This window comes from Catharus ustulatus, chromosome 6 (assembly GCF_009819885.2).
Source record: "Catharus ustulatus isolate bCatUst1 chromosome 6, bCatUst1.pri.v2, whole genome shotgun sequence".
In the NCBI taxonomy this organism is placed as follows: Eukaryota; Metazoa; Chordata; class Aves; order Passeriformes; family Turdidae; genus Catharus; species Catharus ustulatus.
Window position 1 is genome coordinate 59,698,915 of NC_046226.1, and position 16,848 is coordinate 59,715,762.

A 16,848-nucleotide genomic window follows, 5' to 3' on the forward strand; every position below is an offset into this window, starting at 1 on the left:
TTGCTCAGCCTTGGACACGAGAATTTTTTACAAGATGGGGAATGTTGGCTAGGATCCTGGAGTGTTGGTTTGGTGGTGGTTTTTCTTTTTTTTCCTGAAGTGCTTATGAACTCTTGATTTATCAGAGGACAGCACCCTTCACACAAGCATATCTACAAAGTGGGCTTAGTCCTGAAGCTGGGAATTGAGAAGGATCCCTGCAGCAATTGCTCTGTAGCAGCTTCTCTAGCTAGAATCCTCTAGCAAAGGCTGTTTATACCATGGGTCATGTGGGAATTTGGATAATTTCTGTTCTAGAGTGAGAATTCTTTACAGAACTCTTAAAAAGCCTTTCAGTTTTCTTTATCCTAGACTGGTTTTGCTTGTTTTTGTTTAGCTCCAAGTGTCTATGATCCAGGGTTTCAGATATTCCACAGTGTGCATTAGACAATTTTGTGTTTTCTGTGTCGGTTGAAGAGGTAGCTGTTAACAGATGATTGGAAAACTGGTGGCAATATGGATTTCTGGTTAACAGCTATTGTAAACATACAAGATGTACTCTAAAACAGATAGATAAAGTGATTGCTGACATTTAACAACCTTAAAATGTTAAATTGGGTTTTGCTTTGGTGTCTTGCAAGGTAGATGTTTTTCTTTTTTGCAGCTGCACCAGCTTGTTATGTGTTAGAGACCAAACTAAATTTCTGATAGGAGCTATATGTATTTCTTGATAGTTTCATTTAAAAACAGAATTATAAAATAGTTCTTCCCACCCTAACAATTCTGGGATTCTTCAGTAATTTGCTACCACAAAGAACTCTAAAGGGTACCTGTGAGGTAAGACCCTTGTGGGTTTGAGATGAGGAGTTGCCAGCAGTGCTATGCTAACTGGCATGTGGAGGTGCATTCTTGGAGAAGGCAGGGAAAGGTAGGTACGTGGAGAATGGGAACATTCTTTCCTTTCCCTGTGCTTGAGATAACCTTTCTTTCTAACAGACCAAACCATAGGTTGCTGGTTTTAGACTTTGATCATTCACACCTAGATTCCATACATGGTTTTTACCCTTTAAATCCAATTTGATGCTTTTAGGCAGTTTCCTCTCAATCCCTGTGTTTGTTGCTGTAATGTTGACAGCAATGGGTACTTGTGACAAAGTCATCAATTATGTTTTCTAGCTTGACTCTTCCAGAATAATGAAAGTAGAAGACAGTCTCAATGTGAAAAGCTGCTTTGAATAAGGTCTACCAAAGTTTAGCTGTTGGAGAACAGGGTAAAGAGAAATGGGATTGAGAGTTTCTTAAAGGAAACATTTCTTAATCCTTAAAAGAAAAAAAAGATAAAATATTAGCCTGCAAACATATAAGTGTTGCTGCCTCCCAAGTGTGAATATTTATGGATGTTTTTAGTTGAACCCATTTCATGATTATGGTTCATCATAGTGCTGGATGTTGATGTTTTGTAGGTCTGGTATTCTCATTTCAGCCTCTTACTCAAAGAATTATGATCAGAAAGGACTGAGGCAGGGAAGTTTGATCTGTTTTGTTCAAACCTGAATATTGGGGATTTTGCAATCACTTAAAAAGCTAGATTCCAGCAACACAGGTATTTCCACTGGCAGCATAGCTTTTCATGGCTTTGGCTTTCAGAAGCAGATGTTGGACTATAGCCATACTGGGTGTTGTCCAAGGTTCCTGTGTGGACATAACCAAAGACTCTGCCCACGTGGGCAGGTTTGCAGGCTGGTGTTGTGGCATTGTGTCAGAAGAAGGATGGAACCTTTCTTTTAAGAAGGTGAGTGGGTAGTATTAGATACTCCCATAGAGTCTCAAGGTGTAAACAGTAGAAGTGATGGCTAGTTAGGTAAATTAGTAAGAAGGTTATGTAGGAACCACTGTAAAACTGAACCTTAGTGACAAAATTGCTGCAGTAATGGTTTTGCATGAGTTTTTGCCTCCTTTTTTGAGAGTACCAAAATCCTGTCCTATATGTGGGACCAATCATGCAGATCTTAGGAGGAAGTGGAATTGAATGGTGTACATAAAAGGAAAAAGGAAAAGCTATGGGGAAGACATACCTGAAGAGCATTAATTGTGACTTTGAGCCATGGTAAAGACAATAGGCCCATATGTTAATTGAACAGGGGAAAATGACTCATAAGCATGCTGTGTCTTGCACTCCATGCTTTATGGCAGGAGGTGTGCTTTCAAATTTGCATTAGAGTCTCTTAACTGTGTGGTGAAAGTAGTTTAATGTAAATAGCTTTTCCTCCTGACCTTCAAAGAAACAATTCTGGATGATGTACTGTGTTCAGTGGAAATAGTAGTGCTTGTTCTGCTCTAAACTTGCTGCTCTGTTCTGCTCTCAGTTGTTAGATGATTCACTTCTCAAAGAAGGGAGTCCAAATAAGGATTTGGACTATCTGACATAGCACTTGGTACCCAGACTTGTGAAAGCAGGGCTTGTGCAGGTAGTAACTCATTTCTAGCAAGTAATCATCTGGAACTTGTTCAGAGACTGTTGAGATGTGAGCACATGAAAAATAGAGCACAGTTGCTTTGATATGGTGGGTATCTGACAAACAGGTGTTCCAAGAACATTTACTTACTTTTCAGGCAAAAAGGACAAATTAGCTGTTCACTCCTAGCATACATTCTGTGCATTCCCTGTAAATTCCTGCTTGTACTATCTTGCTGTCTCAAAAGAACTGGGTATATTTAGAAGTTGCACCTTTATTCTTGGGTGGCAGGTGAAGAAAGGATCTCACCCTGTTAAGGTATTCAGTGTTGTAATCCTTATTTGCCTAAGAAATGTTCCATCTGTGTTTAAAGACTCTCAATTTTGTTTTTCTGGTTTTTTGGTTTTTTAGTTTTTTTTTTTTTTTTTTTTTAATGGAATCTACCCCTGAGATGAGCTGAGTTAGAGTATGATGCTGATAGCACCAAGGCTGTGGGGTCAGTCCCCTTTTGGGCCATTCACTTGAGAGCTGGATGATGCTTGTGGGTCATGTCCAGCTCAGAACGTTCTGTGACTCTCTGTGGTCCCTTTTGGGAATGTTCTGGTCCTAGCAGCTTGTGTGGAACTGCTGTAGAGGACTATAATTAGATATTCACTACATCAGCTCAAGGTTTTTATGAGTCTGATCAGAAAGATTGGTAAAATGTGGTGGAAGTGTATCCATGATGCCACATTCTTATCTAGTGAAAGTAAGGGTCACAGTAAAGGTTAGGGGTCATGTTCATTAGCTCTTATGTATAGTACAGTGAGTGCTACAGCACTACTAGTTAACAGGTTAAAAGTGAAAAAAATGGAGCTGTATTTTGCTTGTTACAGGGTTTAAAAGCTAAATAGTCTAATTAAAAGTTACCATTTATATTGTTTATGCTTTTGACTTAATGACTAAACACTCCTGACCCACAGTGTGGTACTTTTATCTAACTAAAAAATACTACTTAAAACTAAGAAGAAGAAGCAAGAATAAACTAAAACTTCTGCCCCAAAACTTCTATCTTGTCTTATACCTATTACTATATTTTAAAACTTTATTGTGAGACATGCCATATTTGTCCTTAGAAAGAATTTCAGTTTCTCTTAGCAAGAATGAACGTTATTTCCAAGAGGTTGATTGATGAAGGGAGGGGAAAGAATCATGATTCTCAAGGTTAGCTTACTAACTGGAGCAAAACCTAAAACACTTTCTGGCTTTGTGCTGAATGAGTAATAATCCCTTACCCCTCATTTTATTAGGAGGTGGATTTGTGGCTAATTCAATCTTAGTTTGAGAATTTTAACAACTTTGTTTTTTGGTTTTTTCTTTTTTTTCCCTTCCCAATGGACTTAATGAATGAAGAAGTTGGAAAACTCTTATCTGTGGATCTGTATGGGTTTTTTGTAAATTAATGTAAAACCATCAGATCCCATTCCAAACAACTAACTTAGCCTTCTCTCTGGTTTGGTTTCATTGATAGGTAATTATTCAATCTTCTGGAAATCCAAACTCTGTAAGTTCTTTAACATACTTCTTGTTTTTATCTTTGGTAAAGGTCACAATGGTTTCCATTCCTGAATATTATGAAGGAAAAAACATCCTCCTGACAGGAGCTACAGGCTTTGTGGGAAAGGTGCTTTTGGAAAAGCTGCTCAGATCCTGTCCTAAAGTGAAAGCAGTCTATGTGCTGGTAAGAAAAAAAGCAAAGCAGACAGCTGAAGCACGAATAGAAGAAATTACCAGCTCTAAGGTATGTCATATACTCACAATGTTAATTTGTATCCTTCATTATGATGTTCCTCTTTCATTTTGAGAACAGCTTCAATTTGTCTAAAGCAAAATGTTGTTTTTAAATGTTTTTTTTCTTTTGTTGTTGTTGTTCTAACAGAAATAAAAATGTAAGACCTGGCAGTGTTTCTATACCTGCTTCAAGCTGTTAGTGTCTAGCAAAGCCAATAGTAGAAAATTAAAAATTACAGTAATTTCACGATTATAAGCTGCATGTCCGGGTGTTGGCAACTGTCTTGGGTTACAATACAGAGTGTGATAAAAGGTACCTGTTCTATCACCATTTGTTGAGGGTGGGGGCAGTGATCCTTATCTCTGTGGCAGATATTCTGCTAATGGGCCATCCATTGAAACCAGGCAGGGCATTGTTCTTTATCTTTTCACAACCCATCCTTCCTCCAGCCAGTCATTTTCTGCTAATGGCCATTGAGTCCCACTGTGGGACTGATAAAATTACTGCATCCCATTGGAAGTTGCTCCAGCCAGGGGGAAGAGCCCAACATTTCTTACCAAGATAAAAACAGAGGTTTTGGGACACTAAGGGAGCCCCTTTCTCCACTGGACTCCAGAGGAAAACCGGATTTCTCCACATCACCACTGGACCTCCAGAGGGAAACTGCACCTTGTACAGGAGCACTGCTCCAACTGAGCCACATCTGTCACTGCAGGAGGATGCAGCCACCATTTAATGGGACTGCTGCCAACACCCTGCCTGACGGGTGTCGGGTTGTACTCTGACTTTGTCAGGGTTTGGAGTTTGTTTCTTTGCAGTACTGTATTTCTATTTTAATTTCCCTAGAAAAGAACTGTTATTCCTAATTCCCATATCTTTGCCTGAAAGCCCCTTGATTTCAAAATTATAATAATTTGGAGGGAGGGAGTTTACATTCTCCATTTCAAAGAGAAGTTCCTGCCTTTCTCAGCAGACACCTGTCCTCCAAACTAAAACAACAACTTTTCGTTCTTTGTCCATATGTAAGCTGCACTTTGGGTTTGGACCAAAATTTTAGTCAAAAATGATGCGGCTTATAATCGTGAAATTACTGTATTCTATGTTTAATTCATGAGGAGGATGTTCAGCTGTAATGCAGAAATGAGAAGTAAAGACCTGTGTTAGAGCTTGTTAAGAGGACATAAAATCAAGTACAAGAGGTAGTGGAGTGAGTGTTGTAAGATGGATTGAGACTCTTTAAGATCTCAAGCAAGTCACCTTTTCACCTTCTCCCTTCTATTTTTTTCTGGAATGTGTTACTGGATAGCAGTAAATAAGAATGTGTCATCTCAGCAGGAACTTACATTTGTAAGTGGAACAGAAATGTTTGTCTTAGAAGATTGTTACAGATTTCTGTTGGTCAGCCTGTGACAGCTAGAAAGGCACTGAAGGTCTGTGCTGTGGAATTATCAAAGTGGCTCTCTACATGATTTTCTGTGCATGCTGGGTCAAATACTTTACTGCTGAAGAGACTCATTGCCTTGAAATTGTGGTGAGCTAGGCTGGACATTCTTATTAAGTGTAAAATTATCCATCTCTGTTGCCCACCTTTCTCTTTAGAGAGTATCCTGTTCATGATGGGAAGGATGAACAGGATGAGGAGAGATTGCTAGCATGAAGTTTGCTAAAGCAGAGTTTGTTATTTCTATCTAAACCTTTCTCTTAGGAAACACAGGTGTCAACAGTTAAATTTTTTCATTGAGATGCAACGTAGTTTGTACAAAGTGTGTTCTTAAAAGGTGCTAAAGGGGAATCAGTAAGGAACTATGAATGCACTTAGGGGTGAGTTGTTTAAAGTAAGGCAATGGATTTCTATGACTTTGACTAGCTGGGATTATAGCAGATATGAGGGTGGCTGCTCCCTAGTTAATTATTTTCTGTCACCAGCCAAAACTGCAGCTCATTTTTCAAAATGTTCCTGCAGTCTTGTGCAATGTCATAAAACACAACAGAATGAGTTACAGTGGGGTTCTGTCTTAAAATTCAGTTGCATGTTCTCTTTACATAAAACCCTCTGTTTGTCACTGCCCTGAAACAGGAAGGAAAAGATCTCCAGATGAAAAAAGGAAAAATGTGTCTTGTATACACTTTTACCCAAAGACAAGTGGGGAATATTTGGGCAGAGAGAACTAGCACTAGTGTGGACTAAGTTAAACTTTGCTGTAAGACTCAGTGTGGCTTTTAGGAAACCTGTTGTAAAAGGCTTTTAAATTTGAGTCAAAGTGTGCTTGTAGTCTGTACCAGCTCCTGTTGAGATAAAACATCTGGTGTGATTTCAGTCTTGGTGAACACTCATTGCTGCAGCAGGTTCACAGCAGAAGTCCTGGTAAGCAGAGTTCCTGCTTGAGGCAGGAACATGCAGGGATGGAGTTGCTCATCTATGCAGAGGATAGGGCCAGATGTTCTGGCTTCATCAAATGGTTAGACAGGATTGAAAGTCCATTGTTTAAATGGCTTTAATGTCATCAAGATTCTCCCAAAGGTTTATGAAGATTTTAATAGCATCTATTGTATTAAACTGTCTTGTTGCAAGGGCACTGCCAGTAATTCTTTACAATTTAGATGGACTCATTAAGTGTTCTACAGATGCTTGAATGCTCTGTTTCCTGAAGTTTAAAATCTAAATGGGTGAATGTGGTAATAAATAAAATAAATGTGAAATAAACTGAGCTACAAATAGCAAAACAGTGTTGAGGTTTCTACTTTCTTTGGACTTCAGATATCTAGTTCCTCTGCTGATTTGCCATATATGTTGCATGCAGTCTAGGTATTTTTTCTCCTTAGTTCTGGTGTCAGTGCTCGTGAGGGGTGTGTAGGAATAGTGCATGACTGTGGATGTGTGAAAAGGGGAGTAACAGATGTGATGGATGTATGAAAAATAAAAACTGGCTCTCTAAGGGCTCATCCATGGTATTGCTTCTGTTATAATGCAATATCACACATTAATATGGTTAACAGGCAGTTGCTTCAGCTCCCTGGAGAAAAGTGCCATCATTCCACCAAAAATACAGCAGGCTTATTTTTCAAAATCACTAAAGTTTCTGCCCTTAGGTAAGAACTGTTTGCTGTACCCATAAGAGCTGCTGGGGCTTTAAATGCTTTTTTGGCAGCTTTGTCATAAAAGTAAAGCTTCATGTTTGGGAAGTCCAGTCAAGGCCTCAAAAAGTGGAGATGTCCCATGTTCTCACTGCAGAATTAGCACTGCTGCTTCAGGTGGCCACACAGTGAGCTGCATTAGCTCATGGTTGGGCTGAAAAAACATTAAAAAAAAAAACCCTGGACCTACAGCTGCTCATACAGCTCTGGGGCTTCTTGCTCTTGCCAGTGGCAGAGAAGCAACAGAAATAAAGAAATTAGGAGAAGGACCAGCCTCTGTGGTAGAAACATAAACTTATGTTGCCTGAAGTATTGTGAAACTGCACCTTTAGGTGACTTAATTTATAGTCTAAAATTAATTGAGGTCATTCTGTAAGGAAATGTCTTTTGACTATTTGGTATTACTGTATGCTTGGGGGGGTAAGAAGGTACTGCTGTGGTTTTAATACAATATAATTGACTGGTGTTGAAGCATGTGCAAGATATTGCCCCTGGACAGTAAAGAAGGGTCTGCTCTTCTGCAACTTCCAAGAGTGTTTTATTCCCACAGTACTGTGTGGCTCAGGAAAACTTGGATACTAATGAGTGTAAATAAGATGAGGCAAGAATTTTGATCTGTGTGTTAATCCACCTGGTTAGGACCCAGGTGTTTATGAGGAGAATTCTTGATGGAATATAATTTTGGTGGGATTTTTTTTCAGGGGGAATTGTTGAACCCCAGTTTGATAAAACTTAATCAGATGTTCTAACGTGGTATACCTTTTTTCTTTTAACTAGCCAGAGAAACAATTTCTTGTTGTTTTCTTTGTTTTTAATAATCTGGAAGTTCTCCAAGACTGACATGATTTGAGGATAGCATTTCTTAAATCACTGGAAATTTGTAAATCTTAATGCAAGATTTCTAAACCTAAAATCCAGCATGACTTATGGGAATTTGAATAGCTATTATCAAGTTTGTGAAGTGACTGACTAGATTGTTCCCTTTCCTTATGTTGGGAAAAAATATAGTTTATTTCCTGAGAAGTCTGTAACATGTTCTTATGGTATTGCTAATACACTGTTCTAATTTCCTGATGATCTCGAGCAGTTAGGAGGTATTGACAAAGAATGTGGGATTTTTCTTCACTTAAGTGAAATGTTTCTCATGCCTTCACTGAGTTGATAGTTCTGTTATTTTTGACAGCTCTTTGACAGGTTGAGAGAAGAACAACCAGACTTCAAAGAAAAAATAATAGTAGTTGAGAGTGAACTTACACAGCCTGAATTGGATCTTAGTAACCCAATCAAGGAAGAATTTATAGAATGCATTAATATTATATTTCATTGTGCTGCTACAGTCAGATTCAATGAAACACTAAGGTGAGTCTAAAATTCTGCTTACCCTGGTGTGGTAAACCACTGGTGCTCAAAGGGAAGGGCTGAATCAGGTGTGTGTCCTGTGTTGCAAATATGGGTAGAAAGGCTTACAGATAAGCTGTAGCTACATGTTCTGTGCTCCCTAGTAAAGTTAGTTTTTTTTTCTCCTGGTGTATAAAGGGCAGTGCAAACTATTCCTTTGGCCTGCCTTGTTAGAAAGGAAATTTCCAATTTCCACATTTCCAGAGGACAGAGTTTTGTGAGAAAAGCAGTGTGTGGGCAGTTCTAGTGCTTGCTCTCTTACTTGATAAGAAAAACAGGAGATGAAATACAGCTCAGCTTGTTTTCCTGTCTTTTTGAAGTCCCTTATTAATAATGGGAGTTTGCACTGGGAGAGAGATGGAAACAAGAAATGGAAAAAGTGGTGCACAGAGCTGGGATTATGCGCTCCTTTGACTTGTTGAAAGAGGCAGCAAACTAATTAGTTACCATTGCTATTAACTGCTTTGGGATAATGCTCCCCTTTCCTGTCCCCCCCTTCAGAAATAAAGTGAGATAAAACAATCTGGAGCTGAGTGATTGTTTGGGGGATGCTGATTTTGTTGTTAATGTAATGCTTTTGATGAAGTGTTGCTCAGCTGTACTCTTGAAACTTGATAGTACACTGTGTACAAGGAACCTGCTGCCCACAGCAAGTCTGTAGGCTGGAGAGAAGATCTAAACTATAAAATAATCATAGGAGTTGGTCAGCAAGCTGTTATCTGCTGGGAGCTGTAGAAGTACACCTACCCTGCTCTAGTGTCCTTAAACACAGTAATGGGCAGCTGTGAAGCTGAAGTGGAGGTGAGCTTCTTGGTGGTTTGCCCTTTATTCCCCCTCCCTTCCATCCTGTATGGAGCCTTCTGCCATCCTACAAGTAGTCTCCAACTAACTCAGCTTGAGCTTGGAAGTTCAGAGGTACAAATTATGGAAGCTTGGTGTTGTGTTGCATTATTTCCTTCATGAAAACATATGATGGGGATTTAGACTGAGGAAATCAAAGGATGCTGGTAAGAAAAGGGTACAAGGAGAATTATCCTGAACATTCAGGAGTGTTCTAGATTAGGACTGTGGTATATTATTCCAAGATGAAAATTAGGGCAGTCTCCATGCTGCTTTTTTGGGTTAGGGTGGAGAATGCAGGGATACTTCATATACCTAGAGCTGAGGCATTCAGGAATGCATTTCTTTTTGCTTGTTTTTGTCTTGCTTTCTACTAATGGCATTTCTGTTGAATCAATAGAGATGCTGTGCAGTTAAACGTGGTTGCCACCCAGCAGCTCCTGTCCTTGGCACAGCGAATGAAGAATCTGGAGGTGTTCATGCACGTCTCCACCGCCTATGCATACTGCAATCGCAAACAGATTGAGGAAGTCGTGTACCCACCTCCTGTGGATCCCAAGAAGCTGATAGATTCCCTTGAGTACGTGTTATGTGTTGTGAATTTACTTGGGGGATCTGTATTCCTTTTCTTCCTGCTGCTGGAGTACCAAAAACCAGTTTGGAGCTGTAAAGATGAAGAGTTATCTTAGGCTGTCCCAAGATCTGACAGCATGGCTGGCACTCCCCTTTTCTTTCTGGGTTAAGATTTATGGTTCCTTTAAACTGAGCTGGATTTGTAGGGATACTGAAGGAGAGGGATGCTCCTATCTGCTCATGATGCACAGAGTGCCAGTCTGTCAACTGTATGATTAGCTGAATCAGGAGATACTCGTGCTGGTGAAGGAAAGGATAAAACTAAGGTGCCTTCAACAGCTGCCTCTACTACATCCACCTAAATGCCACAGCAAGATGAGACTGAGATGCTCAAATAATATTACTTGTTATGGAAATGGTTCTGTACTCGAGAGCCCAGAGATTAAAAATCTGTTTTCTGTAGCTTTAAGTCTTGAATTGGGCATTACAGGTAGGAAAAATTACTCATTTGGTATTTTATTTGCTGTGTGTATTAACTGTCCTGAGGTCTTACTTAGTAGCAATGATGATGTGGGATAAGTGTAATGTAACTCTACATCAGTTTCTTCCTTCTTATCTTATACAAAAATCACCTCTTGAATGAAGTACAAAACTGGAAATAACTAATTAGAAAGTAAAAACCTACTTGTTGTTTTAAGTGGAAGACTGCTCATTAAAACTAAATGAGCTACCACCTAGAATGCACATTGAGCCAGCCTTTTTTTATAATGTTGACTTTAAATACACTAAAAATGAGAAATTGCAAAATAGTCATATTTTTGAATATCTGACTTGTGAAGAGACAGATGTAACTTAAACTGTTTGGTGTAGGCAGGGACAGCTGTGTGTACTTCAGAACTCCTGAGAGGAGGCTTTTGTAAAATTATAAAAGAATGATCTCTAACCTTCCTACCCTGTTCATATCATGAAAGGAGTCTGATGTGTGTCCACTTTGTAACATGTCATAGGTGAAAAACAATAAATTCCATTTCAGGCAAATAAAATTCAAGTCCTGTTTTGCAGTGAAGAGCAGCAAAGTAGCAATAGTTGCAGAAGCACATCTTTCTTACTTGTGTGTTATGATTGAAGGTTTTTAATATGAACTGGGAAGCAAGATGAAATGGGGAGATTTAACTAATTTAAAGGGAGAAACACTGACCAGCTTGCTTCAGGGGTGGTGTGTGATTGCTCACCACCACAAAGGTGGAGGGGATGCTGGCAGTGCAGCTGAGTATTGTGGTATCACTTTGTAGATGATAATGCAGTGAGCCCGTGTTCCAAAGACTAATTTGCTGTGTCTGCACTCCATCTTTGAGAACCTGGTTGGTAGAATTTGGGTTGTTGTAAATGAGTGTACTGCTTGCTCTGTAGTTGTTGTGTTCTAAATGAATTACCAGGGCAAAAAGTAAACGCCAGTATGCTTCATTTGATGGACACCGAATGTTCAACCCTCTCTTTTTCTGAGAAACTTGTTTTTGTTTGTGTGTGTCCCTTTTTCTTTAAATGAGAAAAAAAAAGAGTCATGGTAACTTCAGCATTTCACAGCCCCACCTCCCCAGTGAAGCAGCATGCAGTAATTGACACTTGCTTCTTGTTTTGCTCCTTTAGGTGGATGGATGATGACCTGGTGAATGATATCACCCCTAAGCTGTTAGGCAAAAGACCCAACACTTACACCTACACAAAAGCCTTAGCTGAATCCGTGGTGCAGCAGGAAGGTGCAAAGCTGAACATTGCCATTGTCAGGCCGTCCATCATTGGTGCCAGCTGGAAGGAGCCTTTTCCTGTAAGTCCCTGGGTTGTCACCTGGCCATCTTGCTGTGGGCTGTAGTACACACTGGGAGCCTCTTTATACTGTGTCCTTCATACAGGAAAATCTCTTGGACCATGAAGTTGTTGGATGACTGAGAACAGTATGCATTGTCTAAATACTCTCATCAAAGCTGAGCAAGAATGTGTTTTGTTTGACAAATGAAAAACACCTGAGTTGGTAGTCTTAAAATACTTGTAAACTTGAACACTTTGAACATAAGCATATCTTTATGGACAATTGCAATTCATTCACTAAAATAAATAAGCATCTCTCTCTGAAGGACCATGGCGTCTCTTGTCTAAGTCACAGGAACTTGTTACATCACCAGAATTTGCTATGGCAGAACTTTATTTAGTGACATGGAATTAAAAATCTTCCTTCTCTTTGGTCTCCTTTTCCTCTACCCCTTACACATGTAGAAACTGCTCAGATTTTCACTTGGAGCTGCTGATTTCAGTATACTCTAACCAAATCCTTTCCCTCTCCCCTTTCCTAATAGGGCTGGATTGATAACTTCAATGGACCTAGTGGTATCTTCATTGCTGTAAGTAATGAATGTACTTAATTTCCCCCCCTCCTTTTGGAAGGCAGAAAAGCTTCATATGTTTTACTTCTGGCTGTTCTGTCTCTGTTGTTGTTTTGTTCTTCAAGGCAGGAAAAGGAATTCTTCGAACAATGAGAGCTTCCAACGATGCATTAGCAGATCTTGTCCCAATAGATGTTGTTGTCAATACAACACTGGCTGCAGCCTGGTATTCTGCAATTAACAGGTATAAATGGTGACAGAAGAGAGTGCTGAGTGTTTGGAAATGGTCTTGTGTTGAAATCCTCCTCAGTGTCCTGCTGTTCCCTCAGGACAATGGAATCTAAGGTTCTGATAAGTTATTCTCAAGGTGTAACTTTGGGACATCTCCTACTGATATTATAAAGCTGTGTCTGAAAATGGGTCTTGTTTGTAATCAAGGCAACCTGCAGTAGTGTAGGTGATGCCCTCTCTGAAATAAAAGAAATATGATAATTAAAGGAGAAAAATATTGAAAGATGCTATAGAAAAAAGTAGACCATGAGACTGATGCTTTCTGCTTGATATAAATGATGCTGGTGAGGGAAAGGATAATTTTGGGCATCTTTTCTGTACTCTGTGTTTTCAAAAGGTTGCTTTTCTTCTAACTTGCTCCTTTCTCTTTTCCCCCCAGACCAGGAAAAGTCATGGTGTATAACTGTACAACAGGTGGCACCAATCCTTTCCACTGGAGTGAAGTTGGTATGTTTCTTCTCATTAGCCTTCATACAAAAAAAAAAGTCAAACAAGTTAGAATCAGTAAACCATAATGCATTTCTATTTTTGAAAGTGGTATTTTAGCCATTCCTCTCAATTTTGCAGTGAATTGTGCTTTCTCATCAGCTTCCATTGTTAATTCTCTCCCCCCCCAGCAGCATTACCTTACCTCCATTTAATTTGGTTCTTATTGGTAATTTTTTTTTTTATTACTCTTATTCCATTATAACTTAAACTATGAGAGAACTGATTTTTCTGTTTGCTGCTGCCATGACCTAACCCACAGTGTGTGGAGAGAAGTGTTGCTCAGAGGAGCAGTAGTGATGTCAATAAATATGTATGAAATACATATGATTAAGGAGCCCACAATTAAATGCTTTTTACATCTGCATAATTGAGAGGTCTGGTAATAGTTTTGTCCTCATGTAGCTCTTTGTGTTTGGCTTAAGTTGATTGTTGGTTGCGGTGGCTTTTTTAATATTCAGATTGTTGCATGTCGCTTCAACAATTGATCTACAGGGAAGAGTAGCCTGTAAGGAAATATGATTTTCAGCTCTGAGATATCCTGACTAGGATGTAACCCACAGGCCAACAGCTTTGTAATAGTTTATGTTACAAGGAGCAATGCAAGCTGTTTGGCATGGTAAAACCATTTCTTAGTTTTCAGTGGTTTTAGAAGTTGAGTTCTGAAGCTCAGATTATTTTTTCTTTCAGTTAACCTCAACACTTAAATCTGTTGTACTTGCTTTTGCCATTTTACATGGATCCGTAGTTGCAGACATTATTGCTTCAATTAAACATGTAAAATTGCTGACTTCACCTATATCCCCAGTTTGAATCAGGGTATTTAAGTGCTGTCTATAAACAACAGCATAAGGTTAGAAGATTGAAAGGAGAGGTGAATTTCCACATAGCTTTTAAAGACCCTGATCCTGCAATATCTGCTATGTACTGAATTTGCAGGTGTTACCAAGAATTTCTCATGGAGTCCCACCCTAATTGCTTTTTTCTTAATGCCTAAACTTGGATAAATTCTTTGAGAATGTCGTTTAGAATCGCTTCAGATGACTGCAGAGTCCTCAATCTGTTTTAAAATTCTTCACACAAGGATCAGAATAACCCTCTTCATGAAATATAGATGACTATTTAAATAGCTTTACACACTTTATGAATTGAAATTACTGTCAGTGTTTGAAACCACCAACTTCTAAAGCAGGGAACAGGAACAGAAAGAGAGAAGCTACAATGAAATATGGTATTGAAGGCATAAACCACCTCTTGGTTATAGTAAAAACCAGTTCAACAGTATTTTGAGTTAAAAGCTTCTAAGTGTTTTATTTTCTGTGCATGGTAGAAGAGTTAGGATGGTTATTTAAATGAGACACTGCTGTTGGTGATGTACCCTGTAATGTGCTTTGAGAAACATTACATTTTACATGGTGACCATGGAAGCTGTTGTGCAACTTCTCTTTCTCAGAATACCATGTAATTTCCACTTTCAAGAGGAACCCTCTCGAGCAGGCCTTCAGACGGCCCAATGTAAATCTAACTTCCAATCACCTTTTATATCATTACTGGATTGCTGTGAGCCATAAGGCCCCAGCATTCCTCTATGATACCTACCTCAGGATTACTGGAAGAAGCCCAAGGTAATGGTGACTGCCTCTGCCTTGTTTGTTCCTCTGACTTTGCTTACTCTGTGATGTATGTTGGTTTTATTTTTTTTTTTTGTATTTTTTCTTTCCCTGAATGTTTTGTGACTAAAACTCAACCTTTTTTTCCTGAGAACAGGTCCTTGAACTCAAAGTGACTTTGAACTTTCTAGCAAAAATGATAATTTTTTTTTGTTGAATAATTTAGGGGTTTGCACAGTCAAGGTAAAGAGAATTAAAAGATATAGAACAAGCGACCTTTGTTCTTGGATAATAAATACTAAACATGTGTTGATCCTTATTTTTTCCTACAGAATTCTGCGTGGTTTATAATTACACAATGTACCCATTAGAAAATGCAGTCAGAATACCTGACTTTAAGCTCTCCAGCAGCCCCCTCTTGTATCACTGGCGGTGTGCAAACGCGTTTATAGTGCCTTTTTTCCTTGATGTTTTGCTCAAATTGACAGGTCGGAAACCACGGTAAGAGAGACAGGGCTGCAAATATCTAGCCCATGAGGTGATGGAGACTTGTAAAGAAGACATGGCCTGGGCACTGTCTGAGTTTACTAACTAAGCAATAAGAATCCAGTAGCTGCATTTTGGAGAGTTTAATGACTCTAGCAATGGCATTAATGGCCATTAGTGGCCTAGCAATGCTTTCCAAGGCATGTCTTGGATCAGAATCCTAGTCTGTCATTAAACTCTAGGAAGTGGCTTGTGTTAAGGTTGTTGTTGCTTTTATAAACTGAAAATGGAATGGGGGAATGAGCTTTTAATTGCAGATTATTCCTATAGATGATACAAACTGACCTGCTGTGTTGGTTTGTATCATCTCAGCATTCCATTCAGTTTATAATATTTAGGCTAGCATTTGGCTAACTAAAGTGGTGAAAATAACAGGCTGAGCTAAATCACGTAGAAGCAATATAAGGTACCACTTCAATTTGTTTCAGATTTGCCAAGCCCTATCCTTAACTCCTTGCTTATGTTGCATTTTCACAAGCATTTGCCTTCAGACTATAAAACCTCCACTGTGGTGACAGTGTATTAACACAAGTGAGTATTCATCTGTTGTCCTGTAGCCTAGGTCTGTCCTACAAGGAGGGTGAAAGCTCTGTGACACAGCCCTGGATGAGTAGAAAGGAGCTGTGTGAATGGTTGGTAGGGGAAAACCTCTCAGCTGCAACAGCATCATACTTAGAGCAGTGGCAGTCAGTTGTGCCTGTATAATCCTCTTCCCACATGAACAAGTTTTAAGATTTTCAACTCTAAAGAAGATATTGTACATAAAGCATCCTAGCTTCTAGGCTCTCTTGCATTTTTCAAGTTATTTTTAATAAAAATGGATAGAAATTCCCTGACAGATATGAAAACTTCATCCCTCACTAAAATAGTTATTCTATAAATGCCAGCATCCTGTCTTGTGCATGGTTGGGAAGGAGTGCTGCCAGAATCCTGTTAGGCTTTGAAAGGCAGCTGCTCTGCTGAGTATTTGACCAGTGGGAGTGAAATGAGGCTGTGAATAATCATGCTTAGAATATTTAGCTTAGTTTTATATTCTAACTCTGGGAATGTTGAATTCTTGTTTTTGCTTTTCTTACTTGATGTCTATAGATGGAATTTAGGGCTTTCATCACTGCTGGCACAACTGGTGAAATTAATACTTTACAGAATAAAAAATAGATTTTCACTGATGTGAATATTCCTACTTAGCTTGCTGTAACAGTGATTGGATGAGTTTGCTATGATGCACAAGATTCCAGTTTGGAGCAGAGATGGCAGACTGAACTAAACCAAGCTATTGTTCAGTCACACTCACGAGAATGCAGCTTTCTTTAGACAGTACTCCTCTCTTTTTTTTTTTTAAAGCTTTTAAAAATGGGAGCCTGCAACAGAAGCAGTAAAAGCAA

At 39.1% G+C, this 16,848-nt stretch overlaps 1 protein-coding gene across 1 annotated transcript in view; it reads left to right on the top strand.

Annotated features, from left to right (window-relative positions):
* FAR1 (fatty acyl-CoA reductase 1) overlaps window positions 1–16,848 on the top strand; it is a 34,105-nt gene that overhangs the window by 6,332 nt on the left and 10,925 nt on the right. Inside the window, exons 2-9 of the mRNA XM_033062517.2 lie at window positions 4,021–4,215; window positions 8,525–8,700; window positions 9,980–10,159; window positions 11,800–11,977; window positions 12,504–12,548; window positions 12,656–12,774; window positions 13,201–13,268; window positions 14,761–14,932. Coding sequence (XP_032918408.1) covers window positions 4,027–4,215; window positions 8,525–8,700; window positions 9,980–10,159; window positions 11,800–11,977; window positions 12,504–12,548; window positions 12,656–12,774; window positions 13,201–13,268; window positions 14,761–14,932 — 1,127 coding nt within the window. The 5' untranslated portion in view covers window positions 4,021–4,026. The remainder of the gene's footprint in view (window positions 1–4,020; window positions 4,216–8,524; window positions 8,701–9,979; window positions 10,160–11,799; window positions 11,978–12,503; window positions 12,549–12,655; window positions 12,775–13,200; window positions 13,269–14,760; window positions 14,933–16,848) is intronic.